The sequence below is a fragment of the Polyodon spathula genome, chromosome 25 (genome assembly GCF_017654505.1).
Source record: "Polyodon spathula isolate WHYD16114869_AA chromosome 25, ASM1765450v1, whole genome shotgun sequence".
Classification (NCBI taxonomy): Eukaryota; Metazoa; Chordata; class Actinopteri; order Acipenseriformes; family Polyodontidae; genus Polyodon; species Polyodon spathula.
The window spans coordinates 5338881-5353244 of NC_054558.1; the positions used below are offsets into that span (position 1 = coordinate 5338881).

Here is a 14364-nt window from a genome sequence, read left to right on the forward strand (position 1 = left end):
AGCTGCATGGGAAGCTGTCTGCTTGGCATAAAAATGTGTGCACTCGCCTTCAGGTGTCCACCGAGCCCACCAGGCTTGGAGTGCACCTCAATTATGATGCAGGGACTCTGACATTTCTCAGTGTGTCTGACAAACAGACCTATCTGTACACATTTAGAACAAGATTCACAGAACCCGTTTATCCAGCGTTCTGGATACAGTCAGTTTCCTCCACATCTTGGGTAACTGTAAGGAGTCGTTTCAAGGATAACGTGCCTAAATATACACAGGAAACATAAGAAAGACAGCAAAGCAAGTTTAACAGAGCCCACGCGTCTTATTCAAGCCCTTGCTGCTGATATGAATGTTTCTGACATAGCTCCTTTATATAAGGGTTGGGTCGCTCTCCAATGAAATTAAAAGTAATGGCCAGTAATGAAAAATAGTGGGGCCAGGCAATATTTAATATTGTGTAAATTCTATTATTATTCTTATTTATATATTATATATGCAAATCTGAATGCTATGACCTTATTACTTGCAAACATGCAGCCTTTCCCCTAATCGAAGCGCTTGGCAGCGAATGTACAGTTTCTTTCACTATTTTAAATGGCTTGAAGTCCTGTAGTTGTTCCAGGAATGCGGAAATGCATTGTATCTACAGTCGCTTTCAATGAGTAGCAATTGCGTCTTCTTTTGTTTATTTCCACTGTTAAAACAGCTCCTTAAATAACATTTGAGTTTAAATTGTTCAATAATAATAATTTAAAAAAAGCATTGTTCATTGATGTTTGTCGATTTCTACATATTATATATAGAAAACTGGACTCTGCTATTTATAAAACACTTTTGCACTACATATATATAATATATAAAGTGAGTTTCATTTTCATGTAAAGGTACACCATGGTACGATGTAATTCCTTTATCCTGCCATTAGAGGACACTGTGAGACAAGGTGAGATGCTTCAGGGTGACAGGATCCTGCTGTAGCAATAGAGTTGCCAGGTATCCTTCACACCCACTGCCTGTCAGCAATCTGGTCATATTATTAGTATGCAAAACAACACAAGAACGAAGTACACACAGCGTGGCAGTTATTTTGTTGACTGTATCTGAACATTGTTTATGTGGAACAGTGTAGCTTTACTCATCTTCAAATATATGACCTTGTTGTGTTAGCGGTCGGGGTCACCCACAGTAGCGCAGCGTTACCCGACTGTCTGATCTGTAGTTACAAAAAAACACGACATATACAGAAAATATATTTTTAACAGGTACAGTCACAGAATAGCGCGCATTGGTTTCAAATGTGAAACACCACGCAATGTTACAAAGTGTAGTTCAACGTTTAAAAACACATTCAGGTAACGCTTTATATTGCGAGGCAAACATTATTATTAAATAGATATGCAATTGCATATTAAATTAATGTTAAATTAACATTTAATAAAAATGCAATAGCTGGTTTCTTGCCAAATGTCGATTGAAAATTGTAATTGCATATCACGTCTGTTTATGTTACGTTTGGTTGACCCTTGAAAACATGTAATCATTTCCCATTGTTTACATGTCCTTATTGAAAATACTGTTAATGGAAAGTAACAAGGTATAACTGAACGCAAATTTATTGCATATCTACAAAATATTAATTTAACATTAATTTAATATGCAATTGCATATCTATTAAATATTAATGCATGCCACGCAATATAAAGCGTTACCCTTATATACACAATTTCCTCTAGCATTGGCATCTCCTCGCATTATGTGAACTTCATCGGTTATAAAGCTGACACGAAATAACCAAACGGATAAACAAACCCAAATCCCAGGGCTGCTTCACTGCTAGTAGAATTTAAAAGCCTACGAAATGGTCCGTTTCCGGTTGAAATGTGGCTGTTTAAGAGAGTTTGTAAAACATATTTAATTTATTTTAATTTTCTTCCGTGCAAATCTCAAGCCCTGCCTCCGCGCTCGAGCCCCTCTTCATCGCCATGGTTACAGCGCGCCTCGAAGTGACGCCATGCGCAGGGTTCGGCGTTCTGAGCGCGTCATCCCGCCGGCGCGTACGGGAAGCGGAGAGCGGACGCGTCTGAGGCTGAGGCTTGCGAGGTGAGGAAAAAACAACAACAACAACAACAACAAAAACAACAACAACAACAACAACGAAACGGACCGCGGAGAGGACTTTAATTACGAGATTTAAAACACGCAGCCGCCAGGGAGGCCGTTTGTAAATGAACTGGCGCGCCGGGGGCTCTAGACGTGGCGGAGTTACCGTTAACCGAGTCTTTCTTCCCCTCTAAATAAAGAGTAGGGCAGCTCTGCCTGCGGGACCACAAACACCGACACCGCGAATAAACACGGACTGGGAGGGAGGGAGGGAGTGCGCCTCGGGGTTTGAAATTATAGTAACTGTGCATGCACTGCGGTGCTTTTAATACTGTGTTGAGCGCAGTGGCGTTGCACAAGGCGACAGGATGCAGAAAGCTGGGCTGCAATACGAAGCTTTCACAAACTGCGCCGATTCACAGGCAAACGTGGCCAGTCTTACAGTTACAGCAGCTGAACATGTTGGTGTTTTTATTGTAGCTCGATATTGCTTGGTCTGATATGAATCCTTTGTTTTTTTTTGGTGGGGGTGGGGGGGGGGGTTGTAATATTTCGAAAAAACGGACAAACAAAATGTCGCGGTTTCGCATAAGCGTTGCGTTTATTTTAAAAAATCCTAAACTTTTCCCTTGGTGTCGCAAGAGCTGCATTAACATGCCGTTTCATTGCTAAAAGCAAACCAGTGGTCGCTGCTCGTACACTAGGGACATTGTGCTTAAATAATAAGGCAGGGTGTGGAGCTGTTTTTGTGTAGTCCGAAACATTTAAGACGATACCAAGATGTGATTATTTCGCCTAGAAATGAAAGGTCCAGGAATCCAGAGAGGCAGTGAATTCCGAGCCAGGGGAACAGAGACTGATCGGCTGATATAAAGTTTGTGACAAATGGGCGGGTTTCACAGACCCTGATCAGCATTAAGCAGTCCAGTGTTAGCTACACAAAAACCCTGGGAAATAGCCTGATTCACACCGTGTGAAAAATAGATGCATGCACCATACATACTGGACTGACCGTCATTTAAACAGGAGGCTTTTCAGTACAATGTACACTAGCCCACTGAAGCTGAAAGGGTGTAGAGAAAAAAACTAGTCAAGCTAGTACACTTTGAAAACCATTGACTTCAATATCTTTTAGTTGTTCATATTGTTTTAGGAAGCCAATACTAGAATAGTCAGAAGAGATACTACGTGTAGTCAAGTAGATATGTAAATGTGTCATTCTGTCTAGGGAGGACCTGCCTGTTGCCTGTTAGCGTTGCTTGTGTTTGTATTCACACTGCAGACTGAACTGCAGCGTTACATCAACGCCTCTAGAACCCTGAGGCTAGCCAGCCAAGCAGATTTTATTGGTTTTGTTTATTTCCTGTCTCATCTTTTGTTTTTACATCAGTTTAACTCAATAAAGTGGACCCCACATGTCCTGATACCCCCCCTTCTGCATGGAACGTAAGACATGCCATCGCTCTTGTGAGGTTAACATGTTAATGGAAACTCTGTGATCTAGTTTTGCACAAATCTGCTTTCTTGTAAATAACAAGGCGTTCAAGTCAGTAGTGCAAACAAGTGTTAAAATATATATAGCTATAGCATAAATCGTCGCTAACCTTGTGATACTCTGGGCACTTGTTCTAGTTTTGAGAATGAATAATAGAAGAGCCATTTCATTCATAGGATGCGTTTCTTGGAAATACACTAAACTCTTCACAAAAACAATACGTGTCAATTTACCAAAGTTTTCCAGGACTGCAATCTAGTTCTCTCCCCCGACATCACAGAAAAAAATAAGCTCTACAGAGGCAGCTTATCCAACCAGGCCTGGTATATCATGCCTAAGAGTGTGAATAAAGAGTCAGGAAGGTTTTTAATGTATTTTGCTGGGATGGTTTGTATTAAATGCTGAGATGGAAGCTGGCCAATGCAAGATCACGAACGATTAAACAGGAACACTGTGCTGACACTGTGTGACAGGACGCCTTTATATTTACAGAAGAATGAAGTGGCATCTGGCCATGCTGTTTCAGAGGGCTGCAAACGTAATGATTGACTCTGGTCAGGCATGCCTTGTTTGTTGAAGACGTGTAGTCTGGTGTATTGTGTGTGTTTCAATCGCCTGTGCTTTATTCCAGACTGTGGTGCTGATGACGTCTGTCACAGTTTCTTTGTTGTGCCTCCTCTGCATGCTTGGCTGCAGCCCTTATGGTGTTTTATATGCTTAGCACAGTTAGACACAAATAAAGTTCTTACCCTGCACTAAAACAACCCAGTAAAGCGCCCAGTAGTGGAGTCCTGTTAACGCTCTTAATCGTACGTGTTCTGGTGTTTACGAGGTCCATGAAGGATGCAGTTACACACACACATACACACGCACGCACACATACACGCTGTTCGTGTGCACTGTCAATATTATGGTTTTACAATCTGTGTTGCAATAACTGGAAAGTGAAGGAATATAAACATGGTGAAGGCGGGAGTGTGTTGGAGCCGCTCTGCAGCTCTGATAAGGTGTGCAGATATCAGCTCACAGGAATGCCTCAAGTGGCTCAGGAGGTTTTTAAAAACATTATTGTTTGATAATGTTCGGGCATGAAGAAAAATCTGCGTTTTGTTGTTTTCTATACGGGGCGGAAAATGTAACAAAATTCAGTAAAATTGAGTAAATTGCACCAATAACAGGAGGAACTCGGATATCTCCAGTGTTCTTTGGGTGCAGCATAAAAGTTGGTTTAATCTGTTAATACAGAAACCACGTGGGTGAAACGTGAACACTTTATTTTAACACTGATTCTGAGCGTGTTTTGAAGCCATTGCTAAGCTTTTAATGACATTTATGGTTGAATGTTTCCAGGACATAAAGGGTCTGCAATTGAACTGTGAAGGGTTTTCCAGTAGGTGTGTATAATAATTCCACCAATGAAGTCACAATCCCATTTTGTCAGGGCAATGGCATCTTCACCCAAACTATATGGCTTCCATTTCTAGCCTTGCCCAGTTTGGCATTGCACAGTCTTCTTATTGTAACAGTGGCGTGACTGTTGTCTGGTGTTTGCAGGTAACCATGGCAATGACAGGTCAGACATCCTGCTCCTCGATGAGTAACCACACCAAAGAAAGGGTCACTATGGCCAAAGTGACGCTGGAGAACTTCTACAGCAATCTGATCGCACAGCACGAGGAGCGAGAAATGAGGTACCCAGCTGAGATTCTGTGTTAATGAGACATCCCATAAAAACTTTTTGTCAAGTGCAAGATGTGTTTGTCTTAACCCCTGTTAAGAAAATAATGTTGAGGCATTAAAAATGATTTGAAAATTGCTCAAAAAAAAAAAAAAAAATCAGGTCCTTTTTAAAGGGTTCCAGGACAAGAGCAACTGTATCCTTGTTATTTGAGTGCAGCACAACCCAAATTATTATTCTGTTTTAAAAATGCATTCTTTTTTGAAAGAATTCTGATCTCGAACCATTCAGAAAGACAGCACTATTTCTGCATCCCATTGTCACAACAAAGTAAACGGCTTCATGTTACAGAACTCGTTTACTCAGTTAGGGGGAGAAAAAAAAGTTCTTTTGGAGATGATTTGTCCCCCTTCCTGGTGATTTTTTTATTATTTTTTTAGACGCCAGAGAAGACCAATGCGATTTAATAGAGAGAACAGAAAAGCTTCATTCCCACAAACACTTGCAAACCAGAGACCGCAATATCGAACCTGTATCACCAGGCTAGGCTCAGCTCCAAGCTTCTCCAGCAGTGGACCTCGACTTTGATGCAGAAGCATCGGCGCACTCTGGTATTACCAGGCAGAGCCAGGAATTTAACATGCAAATAGTGCTTTCTCTCTCCTAGACCTAGACAGGGTCATTTCCATACAGTGCAAACCGAGAAACCAGCGGACACTAAATACACACACACAAAAAAAAAAATCACCTGTTTCATTATTAAAATGCCTGCAACAATTAATATAATCTGTTGATTTTAGATTTTTTTTTTTCCTGAATGTCATCTCTGTTCTTGTCCTAGCTTTTTGTTATTCCTAATACAAAAACAACCCTCCCAAAATACACACAGAGGAAGCAGCCTTTCTGCATTGTATAATAGTGTGGCCCGTCTACTACAGGGGTGTAAATAAGATTTCCGTTGCATAAGCGCTTGAGTTTAGGAAGACACACCTGAGCTTGTTACGTGTACAGTATGGCTAATCGCGCTGGTCGGAAAACCTGGACTGGTGGAAAGTGCTCTGCAATCGGAGTCTTACTCCCTTCCCTGGTTTAGTTTCACTGCGGGTTCCTCGAGCGTTTAAGCCGTGACCTGGAGTGTTTTCAGTCCAGCTGAAGCTCATAATAAAGCCAGTTTATTTCTGTCCGTTCCCTGATCCGAAAGAGGAAACTTTGCTGGTACAAAATAGATTGAACTCTAGCCTGTGGCGGCTGCATGCCAGTGCTACTCTGGAGAGGAAACAGAAACAAAGAATATTTATAATTGAAGCAAAACAAGCATGTTGTGTTTGGCTGTTATCAAAGTGCACCGTGACCTTTTTATTACTGCAAGCCAGTTATCCCCCTTCAGTAGTGGCCATTCAAACACGTATTGCATAATTTTAATCTCTTGATAAAAGCTAGTTCTGCTAATGTGTCAACCGCAGCTTTATCAAAGATCAGACATGCTGTTTAACAGATCAGATCCTCCACATCTTACTTTCACCCCCCAGAAAAGTTATGTTTTTTTTTTTTTTTTTTTTTTTTTTTTTTTATATGTAGTCATCATGTACGGATTTTCTGCTAGCAAATACAATAGGAGCACATTTTGGTTTCCCAGACGATAGTTTAAAATGTATTATTGTGTTAAAATATTTATTTCATCACACACAATCTTTTCACCTTTTTAAAGCTGGTACAGCTGGCTGGGAGATCTTCTCGTTCATTTGTTTTAATTACAGCTTTAAGCTACAGCAGGATCTGATGGCTTAGTTATGCACTGTTGAAACCTGAAACCAAATGGCTAATTGTCCTTGCCCGGCTCTGTTTCAGGCAGCAGAAACTGGAGAAGGTGATGGACGAGGAAGGCCTTGTCGACGAGGAGGTATGGAATCCTTGTTCTGCGTTTCCTTCTACTGTAGAACATTTTAGCCACCTTATTCTTTGAGACAGGATATTAATAGAATAGAATGGACCTAGCCTAGACCGGAGCCTTTTAAATTTTATTTTGTAAAGCACAACACTGAAGCTGTGGCAATTTATACCGTCTTTCTTTCTTTCGTTCTTCAGTGCTTTTGTGCAGGTTTCCTGTAATTAAGCACTGTGTGCCCTGCTTCCTTCGTTAATCATTTTTAATCATGACTGCAAGCAACGAGGACACACACAGATCTCTCCCAGTGCCGTGCAGCTTGAGCTAACATTACTGCTAAGCATGAGTAGACACTGAATCTTACGTAGAGGTGACTTGCAATGTTAACATTAAAACCCTGAACGATCATGAATCGATTTCTCTGCAGTATCAATTCCTACTTTTTAAAAGCAGGATGGTAATGTGCAATCAGAAGCTGCCGGTATTGTATGCAAGCCCCTTTTAAAAAGGTAAAAGCTCTTTCCTGTGCTTGTGTATTCATTTTCCCGTTTTGTGGTGAATTGCAGAAGCGTATAAGACGGTCCCAGCATGCCCGCAAAGAGACAGAGTTTCTGAGGCTCAAGAGAACTCGACTCGGGCTGGATGACTTTGAGTCTCTGAAGGTCATAGGTCGAGGAGCTTTCGGAGAGGTAACGGTCTTAACCCTTGAATCGCTTGCGTGAGCAGAGTCCTCTTGCCTGTTTTCCGTTGCCGCGCGCATTTCTATCCTGTCTTGTTATTACAGTGATAACTGAGGATCGTTTTTATAAATCAAGCCCTGCAGAAATGTGTCCTTCTCAGCAAGGCAGCTGTGCCCAAAACCTTTTTTTCATTTTGTTCATGCAAAATGCTTCTATTCACTTTTATTATTACCACCTAAGTAGCGCTTTAAATGAAAATCAGGTATCTGCTCATGCTGCTTTCTCTCTTATTCCAGGTGCGCCTGGTTCAGAAGAAGGACACGGGCCATGTGTACGCTATGAAGATCCTGCGTAAAGCTGACATGCTGGAGAAGGAGCAGGTAGGGGACCAGAATGTTGAGCTTGTGAGCTGCATGGCGCTGCGCTCAAACCCTGTCCGACCGAACCCCTTCCCCAGTCTTGGAGTTTCCCCAACAGCTTTCCCATTCTAACGGCAGGTGGGTCACATCCGAGCAGAGAGGGATATCCTGGTGGAAGCAGACAGCCTCTGGGTGGTGAAGATGTTCTACAGCTTCCAGGACAAGCTGAATCTCTACCTGATCATGGAGTTTCTGCCGGGGGGTAAGCTGTGTGGCTGTATTGCAGAGGGACTGAATGAGAATTTCACCGCCCGCCGGACACTTTACATTACCTCTCCAGAATGCATCCTGTCGTTTGCAAAGGGGGTCTCGGTGGACGGCAGCCACACAATACTAAGCAGCAAGTCAAATATCCACTAATTGGTGCCACGCTTTGTTTCCTTAATTAGTCTGTATTTGTGTTCCTGATTATTTCCATTCTTTCTGTGCACCCGCCCCACCGCCCCCAGGTGACATGATGACCCTCCTGATGAAGAAAGACACCCTCACTGAAGAGGAGACGCAGTTTTATATTGCAGAGACTGTGCTGGCCATCGACTCCATTCACAGGATGGGGTTCATACACAGGGACATCAAACCAGATAATCTGCTCCTCGATAGTAAGGTGTGTGTATATATAGAAAATGCAAACGTGAATTTGGCAGACCAGAGGTTGAAGTTACATAGACAATCTGTAACCACTCCAGTTAAAGTAGCACTAGCAACATTTCAGACACATGCTTTATCAGCGGGGTCTGTTTTATTGGCCTAAAGAGTTCTTTTTCTTTAGTCCTCCTATAAGTTGCAGTGATGTTGAGAAGAGATGCTGCAAACTGCGAAAGCTTTCAGCTGTGAGAAAGGAGCCTGTCTCAATGTAGACGGGCTGTTGGCATACCACTCGACATTCAAGTCATGCTTACTTGGCAAATTTTGTTGGGTTGAGATTTTCCTGGTTTGCAAAGCTTGACAAGAGCTGTGTGACCATTTAGGATTTGCAAGGCTGTGCTTTGTCCAGGGGGTGAGCGTTTTGGTTATGGTAGCAATGGTCCGTAAGAGTTTAAAAATGAGGGCAGGGGGTCTGGGAAAAGTGGCTTGTAAAATAAATAAATAAATAAATGGTATTTCAACAGAAGAGAAAGCAGGGAAGTGCGGCTGCAAAGCTGTTCAGTGTTTCTGTGCTCATCACTTTCATCACGCTTCCTGAGGAAGTAAGAAACATCAAAACAGTGAAGCACTGGCAGCTCGTACCAGTTCTCTTCATCGCGCATTACTGCACGTGCTGTGCACTGCAGCCCTGCGCTGTCATTAATTATGACAGCAGGCAATGAGGACGCACAGAGATTGCGGTGGTCTCTCCCAGTAACCGTGCAGCTTGAGCAGATCCTAACTCATAAAGCACTGAATCTTTTGAGGAGGTCACATGCAAGGCTCCACAGTGAAACCCTGAAAGATCCTGAATGGATTTCTCAGCAATATCGTTTGGTATTTTTTTTAAAAGCAGGGTGGAAGCATGGAGTCGGTAGCTGCCTGTATTGCATGCAATTCATTTTGTAAAGTAAAAGCTCTCTTCTGTTCTCTCTCGTTAGGGTCACGTGAAGCTGTCTGATTTCGGACTCTGCACAGGGCTGAAGAAAGCTCACCGAACAGAGTTTTATAGGAATCTCAATCACAGCCTTCCCAGTGACTTCAGTAAGGACTACAGCGGTGCATACACTTAACATTACCCATTTTTATGTTTTAGATGTAGCAGTTTTGTGGTGTGGCGTTTTGGGTGTTGTCTACTGGTCACCAACGTCTGAATGTTGCATTCAGAAAGCCAAGGAGCAAAGCCTTTTGCAAGAGTGTCATGCAGATCCTCCCTTTGTCTTGATCCTTTGCGCAGTGATCATTTTAAGCTGTCATTGTTGATGTGAACATGGCAGTGGTTTGGAAATACCTTGATCCGAGAAATAGCACTTTGAGAAAAAGAACGATGCTGCCTTCAGTGGAACGGTAGTGCAGGTACACAATGTCATGCAGATACAGTAGTGCCCCCTGGTGTCCACATCCGTAATTACGCAGTTCTACAGACACACACACGATCCGTTTACAGACTCAGTTATTCCCGTTCCGCTGTAAGGCACACGGCTTTGCATTTAAGTTGACACCCTGTAAAGATTTGTTTTGCTTGCTCTCTCTGTGTGCTTGTTCTGCTGATCATGTGCTGTACTCTCGTTTTTTTTAAGTTTTTTAAATGTTTTTGCTTATTTTCCGCTCCCCCAGCCTTCCAGAACATGAACTCCAAGCGGAAAGCTGAAACGTGGAAAAGAAACAGGAGGCAGTTAGTGAGTATCAGCATCCATAGCTAATGTTCCCTTGTTCTTCTGGTCGATTGTGTGACTGCGGTGTGGCTGGCTTTGTTCTGCTGCGAGGGGCGTGCCGTCGGACGCTCCACGTGAGATGTGAGGATGACGCGTTCTCTAGCTGAGCCCTCCCCTGCCCAGGGGGAGTCTTTCTTCAGTGACGTTCTCCGTTTCTCATTGCAGGCCTTCTCCACAGTGGGGACCCCAGACTACATAGCTCCGGAGGTGTTCCTGCAGACAGGCTATAGCAAGCAGTGTGACTGGTGGTCCCTGGGGGTCATCATGTATGAGATGCTGATCGGTAAGAGTGAGTGGTGGAGAGAGGAGGCAGCTTTAATGTGTGTAGCGATTTAATGTTACTCAAACGTGGCTGCAGAAGAGTAGCTAATCAACTGACCACTGCTTTAGCTCCTTAATAGAGACTGGCCCGTCCATGAAAATCACGGGACGATCTCCCTTTATTAGCATCTGCTCTCCAAGACTGTTTTACTCTGTCCTTCCGGTTTCACATGTTTTAAATCCATGTATATGCTCGACTTGCCAGCCCCCTTCTGTATGGAAAGGAAAGGGCCTTTCAAGGTGTCAGCTGGTATTTAATCTTCCTTGTCCCTGTTGAAGGTTTTCTTTATAAATCCTATAGAAAGCACAGTGGCTGTTCCAAACGACTCTCGTTAAGATGGTTTGAGGTCGTTCAGAGAGTGCAGGCTTTTGCAACAGTCAGCAGGGGGTGGGGGCGAGCGTTCTCGGGAGATGCTGCTGTGCTGGCCGGTTTCTAAACCAAAGCGCTTTGCTTCTCCGCTCAGGTTACCCGCCGTTCTGCTCTGAGACACCGCAGGAGACCTACAAGAAAGTGATGAACTGGAGGGAGACCCTCACCTTTCCACCCGAGGTTCCCATTTCTGAGAAAGCCAAGGACCTCATCCTCAGGTACCACGCAGCGTCTTCATCTGCTGGGTTTGTTCTTGCTCCCTGGACCCGACGGGACCAGCCTCCCAGATCCATTCGCTGACTTGCTTGTGGTTTTAAACGAAGACCGTGCTTCTTTCCTGACGTATCTCTTCCCTTTTAGGTTCTGCTGCGAGGGAGAACACCGAATCGGAGCCGGTGGTGTGGAAGAAATCAAGAGCAACCCTTTCTTTGAGGCCTTGGATTTGGACCACATCAGGTAAAAGAGCCTCCTGTTCCTTGCAGTCCTGGCTTTACTTTGAGACTTTGTAATGGAACACCTTGTTATATTAAAGCAGCATTTATTTTTAAGCATGTTTTCAAACGGTTTTATCCCCCTCTCCACCCTCGCCTGTATCTGCTTGTTGACCCCACACAAAAAAAATTCAGTATGCATTTTTAATTCTCCTTTTTAAAATGTTCCTTACTGTTTAAATGCAGCGTACATTATATTGAGCATTGTTTTTATTTGATATTTATTCTTTATAGGGAAAGACCTGCTGCGATCTCGATTGAAATCAAAAGCATCGATGACACTTCAAACTTTGACGAGTTCCCAGAATCGGACATCCTCCAGCCTCCAGGTAACGGCCCTTCTCTATAGGGATGCTGCTTGCCCAAGCCAAGGCACTGTAAGTCTGTGAACACCAGAACGCTGTCATTACCAGCTTCAGCCCTCCGCCAGGACTTGTGCAGACCTGGAGGAAGGCGGGTGTTTCCAAGCTTAGTGTTTTTAGCAATGCTGAGCAACTGGTCTGTATTGTTATTTTAATGACTATTATTATCTGTGCAAACAACTGAAAGGAGGGGAATTATTATTAATACAATCGCACAGTCCCAAGTAGTGATCTTATTCATCTAGGCATTGGCTGTTTAAAGATGCTGCTGAGTCATTGGAACCTGGAGTGCTGTAATGCTTTCACACATGCTGCACTGGAACCATGTGTTTGGCATGCCTACACACAAGCTACATGCACACGTGTGTAACCTGCTGTGTGTGTGTAAATGTTTTTATTAACGTTGGAAGCCAAACGCCGCAGAGAATTGTTATCACACACATGCAAGGCAGCTGTGATCTCAAACCACTGCATGGCTCAGAAATCATGAACAGTCATCGGGCATGACCTCCACACACACCCCCACACACCCACATTCAAGACTGACACTCCGATCAAAGGGTTGGATGATTAAATATTGCAGCTGATGATGCTTTTTTTATTTTGTAGCTCCCTTAGCAGTGAGTAACCATTCTGAGGCTGACTACAAGAACAAAGACTGGGTCTTCATCAACTACACTTACAAACGCTTTGAGGGGCTGACGGCAAGGGGAGCCATTCCCTCGTACATGAAGACAGGGAAGAGATAAACTGGGAGACCCCAGTGGACCTGATTCCCGTCTTTTACTTGCTTTGTTTACCGTTTTGGTCTGTAGCTACAGGGCTTTGCGGGGCTACCTTGCCCTCTTCTGTCCTCTAGATCTGTGGAAGTGCTGAGGAGAGCTTCATCCCCACAAACCCAGCTGGATATTCAGAAACTGAGCCTTAAAATCAGCTTGCTCCAGTGTCTCGGAACAAGCCAAGGGCTTTACCGTCTACACGGATCCTGCTGTCCATTTCAACAGAGCTCCGATACCAGGAGATACAAAAAACAACAACTGCCTTCTGCTTCATAAAAACACCACGACTGTACAAACCAGCAAAGCAGTCCGCCATGTGCATCTCTTTAAAAGAGCGATCTTTCAGTCTACTGGCGCTGCCCATTGCGCAGTGCTGACAAAACTCCTATGCAAACCTAAAGGTTTTATTTTCTTGGTATGCTGATGTCATCTCCAAAATGCCTTTATTATTATTATTTTATATATATAAAGTGAGGGCTCGTCTGTTTCCTCACAGTTTTTTTTTTTTATTTTAACCCAACTTTCTGAAGATATGCAAAATGTGGACTGGCACACTGTGACTTAACTTATTGTAACACTCTCCTTTCAAGTGGTGAAAGAGAATCTGATTTCTACATTTTTAAATAATAATAATAAAAAAAAATCGTAGCACACATTAAAACCTCACAATATATATTTCTTTTCCCATAACGAGTTATTTCCATAGTTGCACCAGAGGACTATGGGAACTGTAGTTGGTGCTGGAATTATTATTATTATTATTATTATTATTATTATTATTATTATTATTATGTTAATGTTCCTGTCCTGAACAAGGACTGAACGTTTAATGATTTTAAAATGGGAGAGACGGTGCCCTGACTTTCTCAGTAATGCGCATCAATCCCTGCAGAAATCTAGCACAGGTACATAATTTTAAGTTCAGCAAATTTCAAACCCCTAAGAACCCACATTTAATTTTGAGAATAGCGTTTCGTTATTTTGTATTGCTGTCTCCTGTTCTCAAGTTACCTTGTGAACTCAAACGACTGGCTTGTGCAACCTGACTTCCTTGGAAGGAAGGCGGGCGCTGTGAAGCTGTCTTTCTCTTCTGACTGATCTGATCCGCTAAATTCAAGATGGGTCTAATGTTAAACCAGGTTTTTGCTGTATTTATTTCATTTGAGTAGGTATTTCATGTGTAAATATAACGCACTTTCTTTCAGTAACAGCTGATTGTATCTGTGTGTTTTAAAGCTGTACAGTACGTATGCATGTTGTCTTGAATGCAGTTGCTGTTTTCCGGTCTGCACAATCTTCCATGGCAGTCTTCTGCTGTAATGGTATTTTAAGTACACAGGAATTTTTTCTTCACATTTTGAGACTGTTTTAAACCGCATTCCTGCTGAGAAGTTTCGAGGTGGGACCACACATTTGTGTTGTATAGAAGTCCCTTATTAAACACACCACAT

At 42.9% G+C, this 14364-nt stretch overlaps 1 protein-coding gene across 2 annotated transcripts; it reads left to right on the top strand.

Annotated features, from left to right (window-relative positions):
* The first annotated feature begins 1998 nt into the window (after positions 1 to 1998).
* LOC121300017 (serine/threonine-protein kinase 38) lies at positions 1999 to 13402 on the top strand. 2 transcript variants are annotated; one of them, XM_041228345.1, is made up of 14 exons: positions 1999 to 2094; positions 5144 to 5280; positions 7116 to 7167; positions 7719 to 7841; positions 8129 to 8212; positions 8330 to 8453; positions 8701 to 8855; positions 9817 to 9934; positions 10493 to 10554; positions 10756 to 10873; positions 11376 to 11499; positions 11642 to 11737; positions 12007 to 12101; positions 12744 to 13402. In XM_041228345.1, exons 2-14 carry the CDS (start codon positions 5150 to 5152, stop codon positions 12881 to 12883), a joined length of 1422 nt encoding a protein of 473 aa, XP_041084279.1. In that variant the 5' UTR covers positions 1999 to 2094; positions 5144 to 5149; the 3' UTR covers positions 12884 to 13402. The 2 variants fall into 2 exon arrangements, with proteins under 2 accessions (XP_041084279.1, XP_041084280.1); XM_041228346.1 differs by having other exon boundaries at positions 9817 to 9919.
* The last annotated feature ends 962 nt before the right edge of the window (positions 13403 to 14364 follow it).

Bases quoted from the DNA above. Each gene is read 5' to 3' on its own strand.
- LOC121300017 (XM_041228345.1), top strand. From the start codon at position 5,150: ATGGCAATGACAGGTCAGACATCCTGCTCCTCGATGAGTAACCACACC. The intron at 7,842-8,128 runs GTAACGGTCTTA...CTCTTATTCCAG, and splicing joins GTCGAGGAGCTTTCGGAGAG to GTGCGCCTGGTTCAGAAGAA. The intron at 11,500-11,641 runs GTACCACGCAGC...CTTCCCTTTTAG, and splicing joins GCCAAGGACCTCATCCTCAG to GTTCTGCTGCGAGGGAGAAC.